Raw genomic sequence first — 23,719 nt, 5'->3', positions numbered from 1 at the left:
CCCCATCTACAGAGTCCCTATCAAATCCTGATGGCATCTTTTACAAAAATTAAAAAATCCATTGTGAAATTCACATGGAATATCAAAGGACCCCAAATAGCCAAGACAATCGTTCTTAAAAAAGAAGAAAGTTAGAAATCTCACACTTCTTAATTTAAAACTTGCTACAGGGGTGCCTGGGTGGCTCAGTCGGTTGGGCTTCCGACTTCAGCTCAAGTCATGATCTCGCGGTTCATGAGTTCAAGCCCCGCATCGGGCTCTGTGCTGACAGCTCAGAGCCTGGAGCTGCTACGGATTCTGTGTCTCCCTCTCTCCCTGCCCCTCCCCTGCTCACACTCTGTCTCTCTCAAAAATAAATAATAAATAATAATTTTTTAAAAACTTGCTACAAAGCTAGAGTAATCAAAACACTTTGGTACTGAAGAAAGGCTGACATATACATCAGTGGAAAGGCAGCCCAGAAATAAACTCTTACATATGTGGTATATAAAACTCACCGTTTGTGAGTTCAAGCACAGAGCCTACTTGGGATTCTCTCTCTCCACCCTTCCCCAGCTTGTGCTCTGTCGATCTCTCTCGAAACAAATAAATAGACTTAAAAAAAATTCACTCAAGGCGCCGGGGAGACTCAGTCGGTTAAGCGTCCAACTTCAGCTCCGGTCACGAATCTCACAGATCACAAGTTTAAGCCCCGCATCAGGCTCTCTAATGTCAGTGCAGAGCTCATTTCGGCTGCTCTGTCTCCCTCTCTCCCTGCCCCTCCCCTGCTTGTACAATCTCTCGCAAAAACAAATAGATGTTAAAAATAAAATCATAGGGGCGCCTGGGTGGCTCAGTCGGTTAAGCCGCCGACTTCGGCTCAGGTCATGATCTCGAGGTCCGTGAGTTCGAGCCCCGCGTCGGGCTCTGGGCTGACAGCTCAGAGCCTGGAGCCTGTTTCAGATTCTGTGTCTCCCTCTCTCTGACCCTCCCCCGTTCATGCTCTGTCTCTCTCTGTCTCAAAAATAAATAAACATTAAAAAAAAAAAATTTAAAAAAATAAATAAATAAAATAAAATTATAAAAATTCCAAAAAAGCAAAGTCTAACACAAGTTACGGCATGGGTGAACCTCAAAGACAATATGCTAAGTGAAATGCCAGCCGCAATAGCACAAATATGAGCTCTCTTACGTGAGGTACCTCTACTAGTCAAATTCATAGAAACAGAAAGTATTAAGAGGATTGTCAGTGGGTGGTGGGGGGAGGAGAACGGGAAGTTAGTGCTTAACGGGACCCAGTTTCAGTTCGGGAAGATGAAAAATTTCTGGACATGATGGTGGTGACAGTTGCACAACACTGAGGAAGTACTTGATGCCAATGGCCTGTGCACTTAAAAACGATTAAAATGGCTGATGTTGTTTATGCGTGTTTTGCCCCAATTAAAAAAAAAAAAACACACATGGGGCGCCTGGGTGGCTCAGTCGGTTAAGCGGCTGACTTCGGCTCAGGTCATGATCTCACGGTCTGTGAGTTCGAGCCCCGTGTCGGGCTCTGTGCTGACAGCTCAGAGCCTGGAGCCTGTTTCAGATTCTGTGTCTCCCTCTCTCTGACCCTCCCCTGTTCATGCTCTGTCTCTCCCTGTCTTAAAAATAAATAAAACGTTAAAAAAAAAAATTAAAAAAAAAAAAACCACACACAAATCCACACCAAAGCTTGTATACAAATGTTCACAGAAGCATGATTCACAATAGGCAAAAAGCGGAAATAAATGTCTATCAGCTAATGAATGCAGAAACAAAATGTGGCATTAGCTTTATCCAGTGGAATGTTACTTGGTCATGAAAAGGAATGAGGCACTGACACCATCCTGCAGTGTGGATGCACCTTGAAAACTTCATACCGAGTGAAAGAAGTCAGATGGCAAAAGGTCACGTATGATAGGATTCCATTTACATAAAACATCCAGAGCAGACAAATCCATAGAAACAGAGATTGGTGGTTACAAGGGACTAGGGGGAGGGAGCACTGGAGGGGTGGGGTACGGAGCAGGGGAGGGCGGGCTCCCGGAGCAATACACTGCACGGCTCTCAAAATGCGACCCAAGCACTCTCCGGATCAGAAGGCTGTTGACACTGTGTGCCAAGCCCCATCCCAGGCCCTCTCTGGCCCTTTATTCAGTCTCTCATTTAATCCTCATTCTATAGATCAAGGGCTGCCAAACTTGTTCTGCGAAGGGCCAGATAGTAAATGCTTTCAGGTCTGCAGCCATAAGGTATCTGTCGCATGCAAATCACTCTTGTAGCCAGAAAGCAGCCAGAGATGGTACCTGAACAAATGGGCACAGCTCTGTGCCCACAAACCTTCATCTACGAACACGGGGGACAGACCAGATTTGGTGCTTAGGCGGTTGTCCGTCATCCCTGATTCCAGATGAGAAAACTGAAGCATAGAGAGATTCAGTAACTTGTCAAGGTCCCCAACTAATAAGAGGTGAGGCCAGGACATGACCCAGGTGCTTGACTAAAGAGCTCCTATTCCATTCCCTGGGCTCAACTTCCCCAACCAGTGGGGAGGGCCTACAACGCATCAGACATCTTCCCTACTGGTACCTGAATATCTTTCTTTTTTTTTTTTTTTAACGTTTATTTATTTTTGAGAGAGAGAACACAAGCAGGGGAGGGGAAGAGACGGGGAGATAGAGGATCCGAAGCGGGCTCTGCACTGACAGCAGCCAGTCTGACGCGGGGCTCAAACTCACAAACCGCGAGATCATGACCCGAGCCCAAGTCAGATGCTCAGTTGACTGAGCCCCCCCAGGCAGCTCCTTGGTACCTGAGTACCTTTATTTTAAGGTTTCACCTCAACCTGTAAGGTAGGCATTCCCCTCCCGCCCTACCCTGGAACCCACAGCTGGCAGAGGTAGGATCTGAACCCTGGCCATGGGAGCCGGGCTGCTCGCAGCAGCTGCCCTGCATTAAGAAGGCGGGGTTGGGGCGCCTGGGTGGCTCAGTCGGTTAAGCATCCGACTTCGGCTCAGGTCATGATCTCGAAGTCCATGAGTTCGAGCCCCGTGTCAGGCTCTGTGCTGACAGCTCGGAGCCTGGAGCCTGTCTCAGATTCTGTGAGTCCCTCTCTCTCTGACCCTCCCCGCTTCATGCTCTGTCTCCCTCTGTCTCAAAAGTAAAAAATATTAAAAAAAAAAAAAAAAAAAAAAAGAAGGCGGGGCTGCCTGAGCCTGGACACAAGTCGCAAATTCTGCTAAGGGAGGCGCTTGCTTTTTCCAGGCCCTCTCATCAGAGTGCCCTCACCGAGACTGGTCTCCCTCCTCAGCACTCTCGAGCTTTGTTTCCCTGGAGACGCCAGCCCATACACACAGCTGGGGGTGCCGGATGGGGGACAGCCCATAGCTGCCGGCTTCTTCTCTGGCTGCAGGCCAAAGGAAACTGGAAACCTGTGTTTACCTCCCCATCAGTTTAGATTAAGCAGCTGTCACAGCACGGCACAGGGGTCACGGCCTCGTTACGTGATCTTGGCAGGCCAGGTCACCTCTCCAGTCACTCATTCATTCGTTGATTCATTCATCCACGGATTTCTCAGGCACCTACCCTGTACCTATACTAGTTTAGCCCCTGGGATTATAGCAGTGAGAAACAGTCCTCGTGCACCTGGAGTTTCATTCAGAAAACCAATCTACGTGTCTGGGTGATGAGCCCACCTGGCAGGGTGTCGGGGCGGTCGTGTACCCAGCCCCGCACCTGCACAGCTCAATTAAAGAAGTAATGTCTCCCTTTTCCGGCCTGGGAATGGCTACCGTACAACCTTCTTTGGAGCGGTGCAAAGGATCGACTCAATAGTCCATAAGACTGATAGGGCCAGAATTAAAAATGTCTCCTCTCTATCAGATCCACCTTTCGGGGCTAAACATCAATACCAAGGTGATTTCCGCCTTTCTAAGTAACACACACAAAGAAACCCCCACGAACACAGCTGTTTTACCTACGTCTCACTCCGTGCCCTCAACCTCCTCGAGAGGTGAGTGGTTGCCAGGTCTGTGACCTGGGGTCAGCCTCAGTTTCCCCATCCATGACATTTAATTGGAATCAAGAGCTTACTCTGTGCCAGGCCCTATGCCAAGTCCTTTGCACAGATTATCTTCCACTCACTAATCGAGGTAGGTATCCTAAAAAACACCTATACCTCGTGGGGCTTATTGTGAGGATTAAATAAGATATTGTATGCCGGGCACTTAAAACATTATCTAGCACACAGTAAGTAAATGCTCAATAAATGTTACCAATTGTTATTAGCAGTTAGTGATATTTTATTCCCGTTTTACATATGGGGAAACTGAGGCTCAGAAAGATTAGTCTGTGATTAAGGGGTTTTTTTTTTCTTTTTAAATATTTTAAATGTTTATTTACTTTTGAGAGAGAGAGACAGACAGGGCACGAGCGGGGCAGAGGCAGAGAGCAAAGGAGACACAGACTCCAAAGCAGGCTCCAGGCCCCAAGCTATCGTCACAGAGCCCCACGCAGGGCTTGAACTCACGAACTGTGAGATCATGACCTGAGCTGAAGTCAGACACTTAACCCACTGAGCCACCCAGGCGCCCCAAAGGTTTTTTTTCTTTTCTTTTTTGATAAAAGCAAACTAAAACCAGAATAAGAAAAAAACCCACAGAAGATTTCTGGTTGGGCTTAATTCCATTCACAGAGAAAGAGAGGGAGGCTGCACAAGAGGCCATGACAATCCATGCAGGAAAGGGACGGTTGAGTGCATGGAAGCATCTGTGATGGCACAGCTGGTCCCTCCCCAGCCAAGGAGGACACACAGCACCATCTCAAGACCGTGAATGTATGAAGTAAGTAGTGGCACAGCCAGGACCTGAACTGGGACCCTATCTGGGTGACAATCGGCTCTGTTCATCTCCCTGGTGGAAGAGAGCTGGTGACCCCACCCCACCCCTCCTTCCTCAGGCCTCAAGGGGGAAGCAGCAAAAAGCGTTGAGTCACAGCCTCTGGGTGGGTCAGAGAAAGGGCCCCTCTCTCTCCTTGCTCAGCTCTCCCTGGGCCCCACTGGTCGGCTCACACATACCAAGTTAGCTTGCTCACCCAGAGATAAGGGAGCTAGGATGTCCCGGCCCCAATAAGAGCAAGCATGGACCACCCACAGGGTTTAGAAATTAACTTTTACAGCCCACAGGCAGCAGGGCCAACCAGCAGGATCTGGCCCGTACTGCCACAGCCTGGCAGTCCCAGAGAGACAACTGAGGCACGCTCAAGCCAGAGAGGAGACGTCAACACTCTGCTCTGGGCCTGGGTCCCCTCACCTCTCTGGCCTCCCCTGTAGCCAACAGGGGCACCAAGTACACAAAAGGCAGTCAATAAATAAACATTGGCAACATTCCTGGCAACATTCCTGGGACTAAAATTAACGAAGCCATATATCTGTCCAGCCGGGAGGTCTGGACACAGTCCCCGATCTGCCACTGTCCTTCGTGGAGCTATCATAACCCCTTTCCTGCTTTGATCCTCAGCTGCCACATCTGGAAAATGAAGCTTCTAACAGCCATAAGGTTATGTGCAACACCGACCTTTCAGAGTTCAAGGGGAGTGACTAAAGTCACTTTGTCATTAAATAAATAGTAGTTTGTACTTATAAAAGTCCATTCATATCATCCATTAGCAGAGCCTGAACCTAGCACGTGATCATAGATGAATCACGTGCTAGGTTGTATACACAGATCATGTGTCAAGGGATCCGTGAATGAATGAATAAATATCAGTGAAACATTTCAGTGGCGTTAAGATGCCCAAAGATCAGGCAGAACAGCCAAAGGGTGACTAACGCTGCCGACAGCCAGATTCTGCAAAGAAAGCCAGACAGAAGCCAGCCCCACCCCCGCCATCCGGCCACCCAAGACAGTAGAGATGAGGGCTGCCATTAGTGAGCACCTAATGCATACAGGCACTGTACTAAGCACTCCTCTACTGGGAGCAGTAATACTTATCCCTAGTACACAGACGGGGAAACTGAGGTTTGGTGGGGAAAGGGCTTCCCCAAAGCCACTCGGCACATAAGGGACAGAACCAGGACACAAACCCAGGTCTGTCTGACTCTAAGACAGAGCTGAGGCCTATAGCCTCAAGCAAGCCCTTTGTCCCTCTGGGCTGTTTCTTCCCAGGGATGTGGAGATAGGTACTACAGTCATCCAGGCCTCCCTGCTCTGAGAGACACCATGCCCTGGGCAGGGGGACACCCCAACAGCACAGATGGTTACTCAACAGAGGCCTGTGGAAAGAGGTCCGTGGGGCAGCCACGAGAAAACAAAACAGTCAACACAAAAATGTCTCCTCCAGATTCTGGGCCGCCTGTCCCTGTAGGTGGAGCCCCAGAACCTCAGCACCTCTGAGCTCTGGGCCAAACAATGTGGCCATTGAGTGGGGCAGCCCACACCCACAAGGCCTCCCTGGAACGCAGTGCCTCCTTCCTCCACCCCCAGCCCCACCCGCCACATTCACAGAAAGCCAAGGGAAGGAATTCGGGCTCCCCTTGAGCCCATGTGAACTAGAGCACAGGGGATGACCTTGGGGTTCCTGGGGGTAGAGGTGCAATTCTGCCAAGGCAAAGGGGAGGAGTGAAGACTGGCGAGCTTCCAAGCCTGTCTAGCACATTCTATGGCCCCTCTGCCACAATCCCTAGGGTGGGATCACCAGATGAGGAGACGGAGGTGATTCCACATCCTCATGTGCTGGCCCAAGTGCGCACAGCTGTGGGGTGCTATGGAGGGGATTCGAATCCAGGAATTCCTCCTGGCCCGGAGGTCAGCAGCGTTGGCTTCAGGATCAGAGCCCCTGAGCCTGAGTCCGCAGGCCGCTACGGGAGGACTACAGGCCTTCATTCTCAGAGCCTCCATTTGCTCATCTGTAAAATGAGGCAACACATCCCTGCCCTGAAGCAATCTTGGGAGATTAAATGAGATCAGAGGCGTAAAATTAACAAACAGTGCCTGGCACCTAGCCAGAACGTGACAAACGAGAGCCACTGTCATCATTATGATGGCCACCAACATCACCACCGCCCTCCTCACACACCACTCAGGAGAGGCCAAGTTCAGGGTTGGAACCAGGCTCCGGGGCAGATGCAAACTGGACCTCCAGCCCCTGGGGAGAGACACAAGCTCTAGTGTGTCTGCAAAGACATTTCTGATCCCTCTGACCATCTGTCGGCCCAGCCACCATTCCCTAAAGCCAGCTGCGACCAGGGTTCCTGCAGATAGAGAGGAACGAGGCAGGGCCATAGCCCTGCCCTGGGGGAAGTGACTAGAAGGGAGGGGTCAGGAGTTGGCCTCCCAAATCCATGAGACATGGAGTGAGTAGGGTCATAGGAAACGCCTGCCTGGTAGGAGACCCCATTTTCAACTAAATTTGTTAAACACTGTGGCATCTGAGATGGTCCTTAAGGGACAAGCAGGATTTGAAACAAAGGGGTCTAACTAGTTAGGTGCACTAACTGTCCGTGACACCAGCTGTATGCACTTGGGGAGCGTGTGCCCCACCAGCGCGTGCCCCGCGAGAGGGCGAAGGAGCAGTTATTCCAGAGCAGCAGGGAGCTGGGGAAAAACACTGGGTGTCCCAGGCAAGTCCAAGCGCCCATCTGTTCACAGAACACACCATCACCTGACACCCGATGCGTGGTCCATGCTCATTTTGTCTATTGTCCCCTCCCCAAGCCACCCCCAGAGTGGAGTTTCCCTGAAGGCAGGGCTTTGTGTCCGTGCCCTCACCAGAAACAGTGCCCTGCACACAGCTGGTGCTCCGTGAACATTTGTTGGTGAAGGAAGGGAGGGAGGAAGCCACAAGCCAGTGAGTGAATGAATGAATGAGTGAATGAATGAATGAATGAATACATGAATGAAGTGTGGCCGCCCCGTCTGCTCCAGGGAGGTCTCGGTCCCGACACGTGAGGCTGTGGATGTGGAACAGCAGACACAGACAGGAGTGACCACGACAGGGACTCACAGACCGTGTGACAGCTGTAGGGGTTAAAGGTCCCCTCAGTGACAATGCAAGCCGGAAGCGCTCTGACAGAGCCCAGTAGGGACACCACCAGGAAGGCAGCAATCCACACAGAAGAGAGCCCCACAGCCCCCCATAAGCCCGTTTCCCCACCCAGGACCGGAATCACTTGTCCCCTCGGGGCCCGGCAGAGCATAAATGCTGCCTGGGCAGGGGCAGCAGCACGCAGGAGGGGTCACACACTGTATCCTTTGAACTGTTCCCAGTGGTACCCAGGGCTGGCACCAGGAGGGGCACAGTTTTGAGGCCTAGCTGATCTGGGCTGGAAACTGGCTGAGTCAAGACAAGTCTCTCTCCCTCTCTCTCTCTCTGACCCTGTCTTCCCATCTGTAAAATGGAGGTAACAGCATCTGTATCCCATGGATTTGGGACAATCCGGTGAGATAATCATGAAAGAGCCCAGCAAAGGGCAGGTATTTTGCTGACTCTTCCTTCTCGTCCCCCCTGCCTGATTCATCCTCTACTCCAAGAAGCTACAAGCCTCCCCCCGCTGCTTTCCCTCCCCAAGTTTCAGGGCACTCTAGCTGAACAAGGGGAATGGCAAGAAAGTAATAACACATCTGCCTCAAAGGACTGAGAAGCCTGTGCAGAGACTTTCAGGTACTACTGCGTGTGTGTGTGTGTGTGTGTGTGTGTGTGTGTGAGAGAGAGAGAGAGAGAGAGAGAGAGAGAGACAAGTGGGTGCCGCACAGACCCCACCCAGAGGGAAAGAAGAGGTTAGTGAATGCCAGGCTACTCCAGGGGGGCCAGGACCCTACAGCCCGTGGAAAGGGGTCCTGGCCCACAACACTGATGCCCGCGAATGCAGAATTCAAGATTTCAGGGAACCAAAGGTCAGGACAAAATGAGCTGACATACGTGAAAAGACCTCCTCGGCTGGGGCGCCTGGGTGGCGCAGTCGGTTAAGCGTCCGACTTCAGCCAGGTCACGATCTCGCGGTCCGTGGGTTCGAGCCCCGCGTCGGGCTCTGGGCTGATGGCTCAGAGCCTGGAGCCTGTTTCCGATTCTGTGTCTCCCTCTCTCTCTGCCCCTCCCCCGTTCACGCTCTGTCTCTCTCTGTCCCAAAAATAAATAAAAAACATTGAAAAAAAAAAAGAAAGAAAGAAAAGACCTCCTCGGGAGCAACCCTTCCAAGCCCCTGGCACTGTGGGCCGGGGAGCAGAGGCACAGATAAGGGGACAGTGCTTGGCTACGGTCACAAGGTCACAAAGCCAGTTGGTCTCGGATCTGGGGAGATCTCAGGTCTCCTGATACCAGCCCAGCACTCCTGCCACACCCAGCGACTTTCTAGACGTACACAGAGCTAAGTACTTTCTTTTTTTTTTTTAATTTTTTTTTTCAACGTTTATTTATTTTTGGGACAGAGAGAGACAGAGCATGAACAGAGGAGGGGCAGAGAGAGAGGGAGACACAGAATCAGGAATAGGTTCCAGGCTCCGAGCCATCAGCCCAGAGCCCGACGCGGGGCTCAAACTCACAGACCGCAAGATTGTGACCTGGCTGAAGTCGGACGCTTAACCGACTGCACCACCCAGGCGCCCCTGCTAAGTACTTTCTAACATCACCTTCTCTTTATAGCTCTGGCTTGTTTAAGGCCAGATATGCAATCTCTGTCAGCAACCAACAGCTGGCCTCCTAGCCCAAGGCTACAAGCCACAGAAACCTTGGCCGATGAAATGTGGTCATATGAACATGTGTGGACAGTGGGCCCCTCCCACCCACACCCTGCTCTGTGACCCTGGGACCTGTACTTCCTCTCTGCAGAATGTTTACTTTCAGACAAGAAGTCACTCTCTGAAAAGCCCCTAGTCATTCCTTCTGGGTACTACACACACACACACACACACACACACACACACACACACACACACAAAGTTGGCATACGTGTTCAGGAAGTTCACAGATCCCCCACAAGCCTATTTTTGGACTCCCTAGGCCAGAAGTCCTGACTTCAGAGCTCACCAGGTCTGGTGACTTCAGGGGCAAACGAGGCTGCATATATAAAAAGATATACATATGCTCTCAACATTTTTCTAGGAACACAATCTTCTTGTTTGTCCTTACTTTCCTCAGCTTTGACAGAGATGCGAGATGAGAAATGTTTCCTCTCAATTCTACTTGAAGTGACAGCAGTACCCCCCAATGACAAACAGACCTCAGTATCGGGAATGCGTCAGGGAGCAGTGAGGTCTGAGGCTAATCGGAGAGCACATCCCTGTCTGTGGGGGCCCCAGGCAATCGCCACCACGCAGAAAGGTAGCCTATACAACCACATCTCCAGAATGTTCTGACAAATTGCTAGCAGCAAATTTCTAAAAGCATCTCGCATGCCAAACAAAAAGCATCCGCAGGCCCAATCTGGCCTGAGGTCATCAGTCTGCAATTTTCTCCAAGGCTTCACATGCAGGTGAGGGGCCCTGGCTCGTGGCCCATCTGGCATGGTAGATACCCTTCCACCCCAACAGCAAAAGACTGAATGGCAAAGACCTATAGCTCTCAAGGTGGGGGGGGGGGGCGATTTTGCCTCCCACCCCCGCACCACAGGACATTTGGCAATATCTGGAGACATTTTGGTTGTCAAACTGAGCCGGGAGGTGGGAGGTGGGAGGTTCTATTAGAAATCTACTGGGTAGAGGCAGGGACATTGCTGAACATTCTACAATGTACAGGACAACTACACACACACACACACACACACACACACACACACACACACACACAATGACCCAAACCCCAGTGTAGACCAGAGTCCATGGGGCTACTCTGCGGGCCACCTTAGGAGTGGGAAGTCAGTACTAATGTGCTGAAGAGGCCCATTGTGACAACTTCCTTTTAACAGGGAGTGCAGTACCCAGGCTGAGGCTTTGGCAGGCAAAGGGATCAGGTTAGAATTCAACACAATTGATTTATTTTCTTTTATTTCTGTTTATGACAGGTGCGTCCTAGTTTCCCATGTAGGGTAGTAAGATGAAAATTTCTTTTTATTTTTTTTAAAATTTTTTAAAAATGTTTTGATTTATTTTTGAAGGAGAGAGAGACAGAGCATGAGCAGGGGAAGAGCAGGGAGAGAGGGAGACACAGAATCCAAAACAGACTCCAGGCTCTGAGCTGTCAGCCCAGAGCCCGATGTGGAGCTCGAAGTCACGAACTATGAGATCATGACCTGAGCCGAAGTTGGACACTTAATTGACTGAGCCACCCAGGCGCCCCTGAAAGTTTCTTTTTAAATACATGTATTTAACTTCTAGAAAGTGCGTCACTTTAAGTTCGAGCCCCACCTTGGGCTCCACACTGACAGCACAGAACCTGCTTGGGATATTCTCTCTCTCTCTCTCTCTCTCTCTCTCTCCCCCGCCCCCTTTGAAATTAAATAAACTTAAAAAAAAAAAAAAAAAGAGTGAGGGGCACCTGGGTGGCTCAGTCACAGTTAAGCATCTGACTCTTGAGTTCAGCTCAGATCATGATCTCATGATTTGTGAGTTCAAGCCCCATGTCGGGCTCTGTGCTGCTTGGAAATCCGTGTCTCTGGCCCTCCCTCCCTCATGCTCATGCTCTATCTCTCCCTCAAAATAAATAGAAGGTTAACGATTATAGCAGTAGCCGAACAGATGAGCTGTGGAAGCAGCAGCCCTATCGAGAATACCCTATAAATACCATAGATATTCAGCACTGAGAATAGTCTGTTCACACCCAGGGAAAACCCAGGAAGACTCCATGATGGTACAGACCTCCCGTGCAAGCAGAAGAGTCACTGCTCTATTTGATACTCAGCAAGGACATTGCTGGGCCAATAAACTCACTGCAAAACCTTCTGACCAGGTTAAACCTGGGGACACAGGGACTTCTGGACTTGACCTGTGCCGAGTCTCCAGGGCAGGCCAGGGTGGCAGGGCCTGCTGTGTGCACATGAAAGGCCTCTCCTCCCTCTGTCGGTGTCGTCCTCGAACCCTAACGTTACCTTTCTTATTGTTCTGGGAGGACAAAATCACAGCGAAGCCTCAAGAAGGTTCGCCAGGCAAAAGGCAGAGAAGCCAGGAGAGAGGGAGCTGCAGGAAACTACGGGTAGGAGGCATCCGGGGAATGGGGCCAAAAGGGTTGGGAGGAGAGGGGAGAGAGGGACAAGGGCATTAACTAAGCACACACTCTGTGCCAGGCACTGCTGCCCACACCTGACCTGCAGGCTTCACTTCATCCTTACAACAGGATAAGCTTTGTGATCATCCTCTCCATCTGTGCTGAACAGATGGAGACTCGAAGGTTAGCTAAGATCCACACTGGCACCAAGAGACAGGACTGGACCTGGCTCCTACACTGCAGGGCCGGGAAGGGAGCAAATGCATGTGACCAGCACGGAGGAGGTACAAAGGGACTCAGACCGGCTAAGAAGCGGGCAGGCACTGCCCTGCTTGAAACACCCCAGGGGTTTCCCAACACCTACAATAAGATCGCAACTCCTACCTTCCTGACCCCCATCTCCTCCCACCCAGCCCAGGCACTGCCCCTCGCTGTCTTTAAACGCAGTGAACACACTCCCACTTGATGTAACCTCAGTCCTCCCTCCACTGGCTCCTTCTCAGCTATCACCTCGAGGCTTCCCAGACCACACACTGAAGGTGGCTTGCCCCGTCCTTAGGCCTCACCTCCTGCTGGCTTGAATTTGATTTCCATTCTTCACCAAGCCAAGGACCCTCTTGGCTAGTCCTGTGGGACCCCCTCTGGGTCGTCGGACCCAACCTGCCTGCATCACTTTCTGTATCCAAAGGGCCCGGGACATGGCTCGGCACAAGGAAGGAACCCGACAGAGACTTGGTTAAATGACTAAATGGAGACTGCGGCAGTCCTCCAGGGCTGCAGGCTTAACTGCCCCGGCATCACCCACGCTTGTAGAGGCCAAGGCTGGAGGACCTGGGGTGAACAGGTAACACATCAAAACTCAGGGTTTGTGTCTGTCAAAAAGGCCAAGCAAGATCTGTGCTCAGGAACTGATCAGAAGGGGCTTGAAAATGCTCACCAGGTGCAAAAGCAGGATTCCAGCCACCTTCACCTTCTTCCACTCAACACAAAGAAAAGCTTTAGAGGAATGCAGATTCCTTCCCTCCTCCCTACCAGCTATCACTAGCTAGAGAACAAAGCCCAAAGTCAACCTTAGGATATTGAACAAAGCCCAAAGTCAACCTTAGGACATCGGCTTTATGGGACTTCACTCCCCCAGGGCAGGGCTGGCCCCAAGCACCTCAGCTGTCTTTTTTTTTTTTTTTTAATGTTTATTTATTTATTTTTGAGAGAGAGACAGAGAGAGAGAGAGAGAGAGAGAGAGCACGCACACGCGCGCGAGCAGGGAAAGGGAGAGAATGGGAGACAGAAAATCCCAAGCAGGCTCCACACTGACAGCACAGGGCTCGATCTCACGAACCATGAGATCATGACCTGAACCGAAATCAAGAATCGGACGCCCGCCTCAGCTGTCTTGAGGGGACCGGCCTGGACCTCCACTCCCTCCCTTGTGCTGGACCAGAATGAAGGTAGGACCCAGTCTCCCGGAGGCGACACCAAGACTGGTAACTGTGGTAAAACATGCCTGGTAAAAGGAGAGAAAAGAAATGGAGCGGAGAGGAGAGGAAGAGGAGATACATTCCACCTAGAGGTACAGGGAAGAAGTGAAAATGCGTCATGGAGGCAGTGATGCTCTCGTTGACCACAGATGACGATGGGAAGGGCACGCCTGGAAGAGGGTACCAGATGAGCAAAGGTCTGGGGGTGTCGCCTGCAAGGGGCTTAGAATAGGTCTGGGAAAGCATCCGCTGATGGGAGACCACAGCCTGTGTACCGGGTAATGGATTTGGAATATATTCTGGGGAGCCGTGGAAGGGCTTTCCATAGAGCAGCGTTAACACGAGTAGGTTCTCTCATCCCTGGTCTTTGAAGACTTCCGTGTGTCTGGCCTTGTGACTAATTTGCTGTGTGACCTCAGGTAAATCCCGGACCCTGTCTGGCCTGCAGTTGTCTCATCTTTCAAATGAGAGGATGGCTGTGTGATACCCGGCGGCAGTGTCCCGTGGCTTAGTCAACACTCCTCTGGTCTGGCTCCAGTGGTATGCCAGAGCAAGCATTCACTGGCTTGGGAAACTGATTGTGAAATTTTCAGGAATTGTCATCAGCCAGCTGTTAAACACAACCACTATTAAAAATGAAGTTATATAACGTTATAATTTTTGGACTTACGTTGAAAACAAATATTATAAACACTCAAGACCTATCCTTTCCCTAATGACTGTACCACATTCTACTATCACCTATGCACTTGAGATTATTTACATCTACTAAATCTGCGGCAGAAATACTTTATCATGGAATACCATTGCAAACCTCTTTCCAACTCTGTTAGCGACATGGTGTTTGTAGCCTGAAATTAACCAAAGCGGGAATGTTCATACCACAGAAAATGGCAGACGGTACACGTCGGGGCTGCTCTCCTCGGGAGGTGACTGTTACAAATTTCCCATCGTCCCATCCTCCCACTCCCAAACACCTATAGGAAAACACACCCAACCCTTGAAAGACTTTGCCAGTGGCCAAAATCTGGCTCAGGGCAGGGGTTGGGGACCGGAGCGATGCTGGTGAGGAGGGGCCGTTATAAACCCAAGGAAAGGGGCGCCTGGGTGGCTCAGTCGGTTAAGCGTCCGACTTCAGCTCAGGTCACGATCTCGCGGTCCGTGAGTTCGAGCCCCGCGTCGGGCTCTGGGCTGATGGCTCAGAGCCTGGAGCCTGCTTCCGATTCTGTGTCTCCCTCTCTCTCTGCCCCTCCCCTGTTCATGCTCTGTCTCTGTCTCAAAAATAAATAAAACATTAAAAAAAAAAATTAAAACCCAAGGAAAGTCATGAGGGCAGCCAGCGTTTCCTGCACTCCCTCATTTCTGGGCCCTGGGTCTACCTCCAGAGTTGCACTGTCGACAGTGTCCAAGCCAGTACCATTAACCACACGTGGCTATCAAGCACTTGAAATGCGGCTAATGTAGAACTTTACTCACTTGTAATCAATTTAAATTTAAAATCTGACACTCAATTCTGTTACTAGGAAACGTTTAAGAATGTGGAGACAACACTGAATCTACTTTGTCAACAGTAAATTTTACGACATCTAAATATAGATTTCTGATGAAAATGTAGCTCCTGAATTGAGACGTCTATAAGTGTAAAACACACACTGGATTTGAAGCCTTAGAATGAAAAATAAAGTGAAATGTCTCATTCATAATTTTTCTATTGATTCCTTGTCGAAATAATATTTTTGATATACCAGCTTAAATAAATGATATTATTTAAATTAACTTCATCTGTTTCTTTCTTTTTTAAATATAGCTATTAGAGGGGCGCCTGGGTGGCTCAGTTGGTTAAGCGTCCGACTTCAGCTCAGGTCACGATCTCACAGCTTGTGAGTTCAAGCCCCATGTCAGGCTCTGTGCTGAGAGCTCAGAGCCTGGAGGCTGCTGGGGATTGTGTGTCTCCCTGTCCCTGTCTGTCTGTCTCTGTCTCTCTCTCTCTCTCTCTCTCTCCCTCTGACCCTCCCCACTCACGCTCTGTTTTTCTCTCAAAAATAAAACATTAAAAAAAAAAAGCTTAAAAATTCTCCTAAAGAGGCACAGACAAGCATACAAAAAGTCAAAGAGGGGGCGCCTGGGTGGCTCAGTCGGTTAAGCGTCCGACTTCAGCTCAGGTCACGATCTCGCGGTCCGTGAGTTCGAGCCCCACGTCGGGCTCTGGGCTGATGGCTCAGAGCCTGGAGCCTGTTTCCGATTCTGTGTCTCCTTCTCTCTCTGCCCCTCCCCCGTTCATTCTCTGTCTCTCTCTGTCTCAAAAATAAACGTTAAAAAAAAAAAGTCAAAGAGGTCCATCACACAGTTGTTTATAACAGGAAAAAAAAAAAAAGGCAACCTAAATGCCCAACAATAGAGAATGGCACAGCCAGGAGATGGAATTCTACAGAAAAACCAAATATGAAGATGCAGTGTCCCCCCACTGACATGAAAAGTTGTTCTTAATAGACCTTAAATAAAAAGAGTAAAAGGCAAAGTAATAAGTATGATATCAATTTTTCTTTTTTTTAAAAAAACCTGTGGGCATGGGTACATATATGTATATATTTTAGAAACCTAGAAAAATATATTCTACATTTATCAGCAGTTATCTCTGGTACAAAATTTTGAATGGTTTTAATCATTTTTTTTCTTTTGTTTTTCTGTAGCCTCTCATTTTTCTCCAGGGATCATAGATACAGTATTTGTTTAATTTCTTAAAAGAAAGAACTTTCTGAGAAGCAGCTCCATGAACAGGACAGAGGAAACAAGCAGGTTCAGGTACGTGGCCATGAGCAAGAGGCCCCGCCCTCTCTGGACCTGTGTCCCCACCCCGCTCACCTCCCAAGGTGCCTGGAGACAGGGGATGAGGAAAGGCTTTGGAATCTGCATCTAGCAGTCAGTGGTGGTGGTTTCATCCCCCCAGTGACATCCAAGGGGCTCCCCAAAGAGACTCTCAGAGAGGCAAATGAAAGTTGGCTTCCATCCAGGATTGGAAGGGGAGGCGTTTCAGTGGACAGAGCTCTGGGCAGGGCCAGGGGGCCACATTCTCACTCCCCTCAGACACTGGCTTCCTTCACTTCTGTGAAATGACAGGGATAAACTCTGACAGTGGTTTCCCTAAACTCTCCTTTGGTTTTTCTTAAACAGCAGGATCCTTTTCTCAAATGAAACACAGATTTCCCCATCAAGCATCAGTAGTCTGTACCTAAAATCAGGTATCTTGTACAGAAAGAAAAAACCTAGGGTCTATTTCCCCTTATTTTATTACTTTTTTTAACATTTATTTTTGAAAGAGATGACGCATGAGTGGGGGAAGGGCAGAAGAGAGAGAGAGGGAGACACAGAATCCGAAGCAGGCTCCAGGCTCTGAGCTGTCAGCACAGAGCCCGCTGTGGGGCTTGATCTCGGGAATGGCGAGATCATGACCTGAGCCAAAGTCAGATGCCCAACTGACTGAGCCACGTAGACGCCTCTATTTCCCCTTATTTTAAATGGGAAAAATTAAAAAGCACATCAACTCCAAACTCTCCATTAATTTCCTAAAATATAACTAAAACATAGTAATTCTCTCTACACATAATAACCTATCACAATAGGAGGCTGAACACTGAGAACATCCCCCTCGTAACCACTAAATCATCATTAACCTTGCTATGCGCAGCAACACGGACCTGGGCCAGCTCTCTCAGCTCCAGCACCTCTGCAGGTGCCCGGTCCTGCCAACCCCTGGGATGTCTTTGCAAAACATCTACGTGTGATTCTGACAGTCTTCCAATTGCATCTAGAATTCACGGGAGACTTTTCCTGCACGTGATTTTGTTGAACGGAGTTTTGGGAACATAAACACGTTGCTCTACATATAAAACGCTTGCTGAAAAATAGTTTGAAGAGACACGTATGTTCTAGGGAGTCCAGGTTTCATAAACTGAGAGGCATTCATCCCAGAAGAGCGTCCATGGGACAAGCATTCTGCAGGACAGACATGTCCTATGAAAAGCAGGGAGCCTGCAAAATTTCTCTAGAGAGGCTAGGGAGTGAGGCTGGGTTTGGAAGGCGGGGCTTGAAGCTGCACCCGCACTGCGCACATCCAGCCATGAGGCTCCTGGGCAGAGAATGAGGGGTGTTAAGGGGTCCCATCCTCTGATGCTGCCATTGCAGAGAATCCCCACACAGCAGCCACAGTAATGACACCGCTATTGTAAATAATATAACATATACGAACAGTCCGTCAGTCGACAGTCACCAGGCTCTTGCACCAGCCAGGTACACTTGTAAACACCGATCGTGAGTTAATTTATTTGATCCCTGTAATAACCAAATGAGCCAGGTACTATTATTACTCCCATCTTACAGTTGGGAAAACTGAGGCACAGAGAAGTTAAGAGCTTGCCTAGGATTCTCTAACTCGTAAGTGGCAGAGCCTTAGAATTCCGTGGGGCGCCTGGGTGGCTTACTCGGCTAAGCGTCCAACTCTCAACTTTGGCTCATGGCATGACTTCAGGGTCATGGGATCGAGCCCTGCGTCAGGCTCTACTCTGGGCATGGAGGCTACTCGGGATTCTGTCTCTCTCTCTCTCTCTCTGCCCCTCTCCCATCCAAAAAGAATTCCTTCCTGCTCAAACCACTGCCCCCACCCCCAAAAGTGGGGAGGCTCTGTAGAAAAGGAAGGAGAGGGGATCTAGAGCCGCCCTACTTCACCTTCTTCTCACCCGGGCCCCGGCCCTCAAAGCAGACACTAAGAAAGAGCAGAGCACCTGTGAACCTGGCTAGCTCTGGCCTACCGGGCCACAAGGACCAGGAGGGGGCAGGCAGGCGGCCCTTACCCACAGCTTCCCGTCATAGTAGTAGGCTCCCAGGAGCTTCACGATGTAGGGGTGGTCGCAGGTGGCGAGGATGTCGATCTCCACCGTGTAGTCCTCAAGCTCCTCCTCACTCTTGGTCTCAATTACCTTGGCGGCAGCCAAGGCACCCGTCTCCTTGTTCTTGGCCTGTGAAGTGGAGGCAAAGAAGGTCAACGAGGCACATCCGGCAGGAAACCGAGCCCCGGAAGCCGCTCGGACAGCCCTGTGTGAAAACCGGTGTTCGGCGATTCATGCTAATGTTGTTTAAGTATGACATACCCACACTATGCGATAAATAAAAATACAAGAATCGCGTATCCCTACAAACACCAACAGGGAAAGATTGCTAAGTTGTGTTCAGTAAGAGATCCAAGTCACTGAACAATCAAGTGGTAGGACACTTTTTCTGTAACAATGGAAAAGTGGGGCCCCTGGGTGGCTCAGTCGGTTAAGCATCTGACTCTTGGTTTCGGCTCAGGTCACGATCTCACAGTTCGTGGGTTCAAGCCCTACATAGGGCTCTGCGCTGATGGTGTGGAGCCTGCTTGGGATTCTCTCCCCCCTCCCCTCTCTCTCTCTCTGCCCCTCCCCCGCTTATGCGGTCTCTCTCTCTCTCTCTTTAAGTAAATAAACTTTAAAAAATTTAATGGAAAACTGCATAAATGCATGGAAAACTCTGGAAACATGCTGCCTGACAGCAGGCTAGGAAGGTGCCTAAAATGGGGAGAATTAAAGGGCACCTTCACTCTCTGCGTGTTGTTTAAAACATTAACAGGCACGTTTCATATGTGTATTTGCATATTTCCCACACGTTAAAAGTAAAATGAAAAGAGGTTTTAAGTCCCCACCAAGTGCAGTGCAAGTGCTTCCCAGATGCATCTCCCCAGTATAACAACAGTTTATTTGATGAAAAAGAGGGAGGGAATTTCACACCTACAAGGATGGCTAAAAAATTTTTTTTTCTGAGAGAGAGACAGAGAGCATGAGCCGGGGCGGGGGAAGGAGGGGGGGGGAGGGGAAAGGAGAGAGAGAGGGGGGGAGGGGGGGAGAGAGAGGGGGGGGAGAGAGAGAGAGAGAGAGAGAGAGAGAGAGAGAGAGAGAGAGAGAACGAACCCCAAGCAGGCTCCATGCTCAGTGTGGAGCCCAAAGCAGGGCTCGACCCCATGACCCTGAGACTACGACCTGAGCCTAAATCAAGAGTCAGACACTCAACCAACTGAGCTATCCAGGTGCCCCTCTAATTTTCTGAAAAACGAAAAATAGGGGCACCTGGCTGGCTCAGTCGGTAGAGCATGCGACTCTTGATCTCAGGGTTGTGAGTTCGAGCCCCACATGAGGTATAGAGATTACTTAAAAATCAAATCTAAAAGAAAAAGAAAGCAAGAAAAGTAGCGTTGGTGAGACTGTGGAAACACTGGAACCTCTGAGCATTGCTCGTGGAAAGGTAAAATGGTGCACCTACCATGGAAAACAGTTTGGGGGTTTCTCAAAAGGTTAAACACAGAACCACCGTGGCCCGGCAGTTCCACTCCTGGGGAAAGATACAAAAGAACTCACAGCAGGGATCCGAGCAGGTATCTGTCCACCCATGTTCACGGCAGCACTACCCACTGACGTCAGAAGGTGCAAATGAGCCACATGTCCATCAGCAGATGAATGGACAAACAAAAAAGTGGAATATACACTCAGTGGAATGTTATTTGGCCTTAAAAAGGAAGGAAATCCTTCTTTTCTTTCTTTCTTTTTTTCTTTTGTCTGGGAAACTGTATTTCTCCTATCCTGAATGAAAGCCTCGCTGGATAGAACAAGGAAGGAAATTCTGATGCATGCTAGAACAGGACGAACTTCATGCTCGATGAAAAAAGCCAAGTCACAAAAGAACAAATATCGTATGATCCCACTTATGTGAGATACCTACACGAGTGAAATTCAGAGACAGGACATATAATCGAGGCCACCAGGGCAAATGGAGAGTTAGTGTTAAACGGGCACCGAGTTTCTGTTTGGGATGACGAAGAGGTTCTGGAAACGGACAAGGGGGGGAACGTTGCACAACACTGTGAACGTACGTAATGCCAATGAGTTGTGCACTTAGGGCTCAAAATGGTCAGTTTTAGGTTATACATATTTTACCGCAATTTTAAGAACTGAGAGCAAGAGAGAAAGAACCAGGCAAACAGTGCAAGCTACCGCACCCACGGGGAGCTGGTATCCAGGAAAAGGGAACAGAACCCACACGCCCTCAAGTGGCCCCGTGACCCTCAAGGGCCGCTGGGAGCATTCACCCACTGTGCTGCATGGGCTCGGGTGTTTTAAGAGAACACACTTGGGGCGCCTGGGTGGCTCAGTCGGTGAAGCGGCCGACTTCGGCTCAGGTCATGATCTCACGGTCCGTGAGTTCGAGCCCCGCGTCGGGCTCTGTGCTGACAGCTCAGAGCCTGATGGCTGTTTCAGATTCTGTGTCTCCCTCTCTCTGACCCTCCCCTGTTCATGCTCTGTCTCTCCCTGTCTCAAAAATAAATAAATAAATAAATAAAAGTTAAAAAAAAATTAAAAAAAAAAAAAAAGAGAGAGCACACTTTCCAACAACACGGGCCCAGGAAGCAGGCCACTCATCTGGAGCCCTTGAATAGCCATCTGTGGGGAAGCACACGGGAAACGGGCTCTTCTGGACTCCACGAGCAGCCCTGGTGGTCTCCACTGTGGTGGCTTCCTGAGGACAGTATCACACACAACGCTCACCTCCTAGGACAACTCTGACCGGCCCCACGACGTGGTGATTGATGGCCCAGATGGTCCTGCATGCCTAGCACCCCCAAGGATGACAATGAGCATCAGCACCACCTCACACGACACCGCAGTACCCAGCACCTCAGTGTCCCCATTCTAGAGGCTTGGAGAGGGGACATGGCTGGAACTAGGATAGTGGCACCAGAATTTGAACCTGGGTCCTCTAACTTCCAAGACCCTGTGCACTTTCCACTGCTGTACAAGGTCTCTGATCATCTCCAGAACTCAGAAGCCCTAAGACCAGACGCCCACAGACACCTACGAGAGAGCTCCCAGGCCAGCCCCACACAGGGCACCCTCCCCGCAGAGACAGAGTGGCCCATCCCGTGGCCTCAAGGTCCAGCCAGAGACCCACCCCTCTACTGCCAGTGACTAGAGGGCATGCTCATGGAGGGTGGGGTAACTGCGAGGGGGCGGCAACCCCCGCCAGGGAACCTTGTGGAAGGGAGTGATGCCAATAGGCAATCTTTGAGCTCATTTGCAAATTTATTCTCTGTGTGAGTAACTGTTTCTGTTAACAGAGCTGCAAAATCCCCAGGGCCCCACGCAGTGATGACAATGGTCTCCCACTGATCAAGGTCACTAGTCTACACTCCAACATGTGCTAACTCGTTTATCTCTTCAAGCACCCCCCAATGCTGGTGCTCTTACTATCTCATGCACAGACGAGGAGACTGAGCAGAGTCCCCAACACAGGTGAGGTGACAGGGCCGGTCTGGACGCCTGCTCCCAGGTCTGCGCTTCGGCAGGGACACCCTTCCTCCACACAGTCCCTTCCTCATGAGGCCCAGGAGCCGAGTGTGGGGGAAGGGGCGGGGAGACAGAATTTCCCAGGGGGCCATAACCCTGTGTCAGTCCTTGTGCTAGAACCCACCTGCTCACTTGCCCCACCTGAGTGGGGGCCGCTCCTATAAACTCAGTCGTGAAAGCTTGTTGAGAACACCCGAGAAACTCACGATTTCAGCCATTGGGCGCTTGTGCTCTGGTGCTCACTCACGCGGGCACACACTCCCTCTCTCACACCTGACTGTGTACCTGCCCTTTCATTTCCGGTAAGGCTGATTTTTAAGTGCCCGCAAGAGGACCATCAAAGCACCCTTTCACATTGTACACCACTCTCGCTCCCCCTCCTCTCCAGACCCAGAAGAGGAGGTAAGGCCCGCTCTGCTCCTTTACCAGAAGGAAGGTCGGAAAGCTCAGCGGGGTGGCCAGAGGTGGGGCCCGGGTGAGCACGGCAACCACCTTGACCATGCTCTCCCAGCCCCCCAGCCAGAGCAGCACAGGGGAGAACTGAGCGGGGCAAAAGCCACTCCCTCAGTCACTCACCCTGCACTCCTGAGAGATGGTCAAGGAGGCTGCATGGCACCTCTTCCCGGGTTTCCTTACCAGTATTTTCTCCCAGGAGTGAGGGAGGCCCAGGCAGGGACCGTTTTCCGTGAGCGCACAAAACCTGCCTTGCCCGTCACCCTGAAAGGCAGCATTGACCACAGGGCTGGGCCTCCAGCCGGGTGCCAGGGTCAACACCGAGGAACACCCGCTGCCCAGCACCTCACTCGGATTACAGAGACCAGAGCCTGCCAGAAAGGGGTTAGCTGGCAACAGTCGTGGTGCATAAAGTGACTTCGCCAAAATTAAATTCTTTACAAGTCTGGTTGAGGCAGCAATCGACTCACCTCCGAGCCAGAAGACGTAATAATGGCTGATGATAAAAACAGCTAACACGGCCTGTGCGCTCACCGTGTGCCAGGACGGGCCTTAAATGGAATCTCTCATTTCATCCTCCATCCAGCCCTTGGAGATAAGTGTTAGTAACCCCAACTTACAGATGAGAAAACAGAGATTGAGAGAGGCATGGTGATTTGCCTCAGGTCACACAGCAAGCGGGGAGTGGAAGCAGATCCAAATGCAGGCCCACCTTGCTCAAAGAGCCTACACTCCAAGTCTCTTCCCAACCAGCCCTCCCTGGGGGGCACCCAGCGTTCCCTGCTCCGCCTGCCATCGCTGAAGATAAACGACTATAGACCACAACTGATAACATGCTTGGCAGCTAAGTACTAAAAATACCAAACTTTAATCCGCCCACATGCCATTAAGGCAGGTGGTCGCCATCATGCCCATTTCCCAGATTAGCAGACTAAGGCTCAAAGGCGTACCAGGACCCGTCCAGTGTTCTCTTGACTGCACTAGGCTGCCAGAAATCAGCTTGTTCCCTGTTCCTTCATTCAACCATTATTAACTGAGCTCATGTTCTAGAGGAGGTCCTTTTCTAGTGAACAAGACAGTTTCTGCTAGAAGGAGCACTGGTAATAAAAATCACGGCCCTCTCATGACATAACTCACCCTACCTGATTTTTCTTCGGGGGAGCTAACCCGCCCTCATTCCCAGTCCCTAAAATGCACTGGAGCAGAATCTGCCTCCAACTCTAGAAGTGGGTGGGTGACTCACACTTGTCG

The 23,719-nt window shown here is 50.3% G+C and overlaps 1 protein-coding gene across 2 annotated transcripts in view; it reads right to left on the bottom strand.

Moving 5' to 3' along the window:
• STK10 (serine/threonine kinase 10) overlaps positions 1–23,719 on the bottom strand; it is a 116,824-nt gene that overhangs the window by 72,492 nt on the left and 20,613 nt on the right. For both annotated transcript variants that reach the window (XM_047861367.1, XM_047861376.1), the window contains exon 2: positions 18,458–18,622. In XM_047861367.1, coding sequence (XP_047717323.1) covers positions 18,458–18,622 — 165 coding nt within the window. The remainder of the gene's footprint in view (positions 1–18,457; positions 18,623–23,719) is intronic.

The sequence above is a fragment of the Prionailurus viverrinus genome, chromosome A1 (assembly GCF_022837055.1).
Source record: "Prionailurus viverrinus isolate Anna chromosome A1, UM_Priviv_1.0, whole genome shotgun sequence".
In the NCBI taxonomy this organism is placed as follows: Eukaryota; Metazoa; Chordata; class Mammalia; order Carnivora; family Felidae; genus Prionailurus; species Prionailurus viverrinus.
This window is presented reverse-complemented; position numbering and strand designations above follow the sequence as displayed.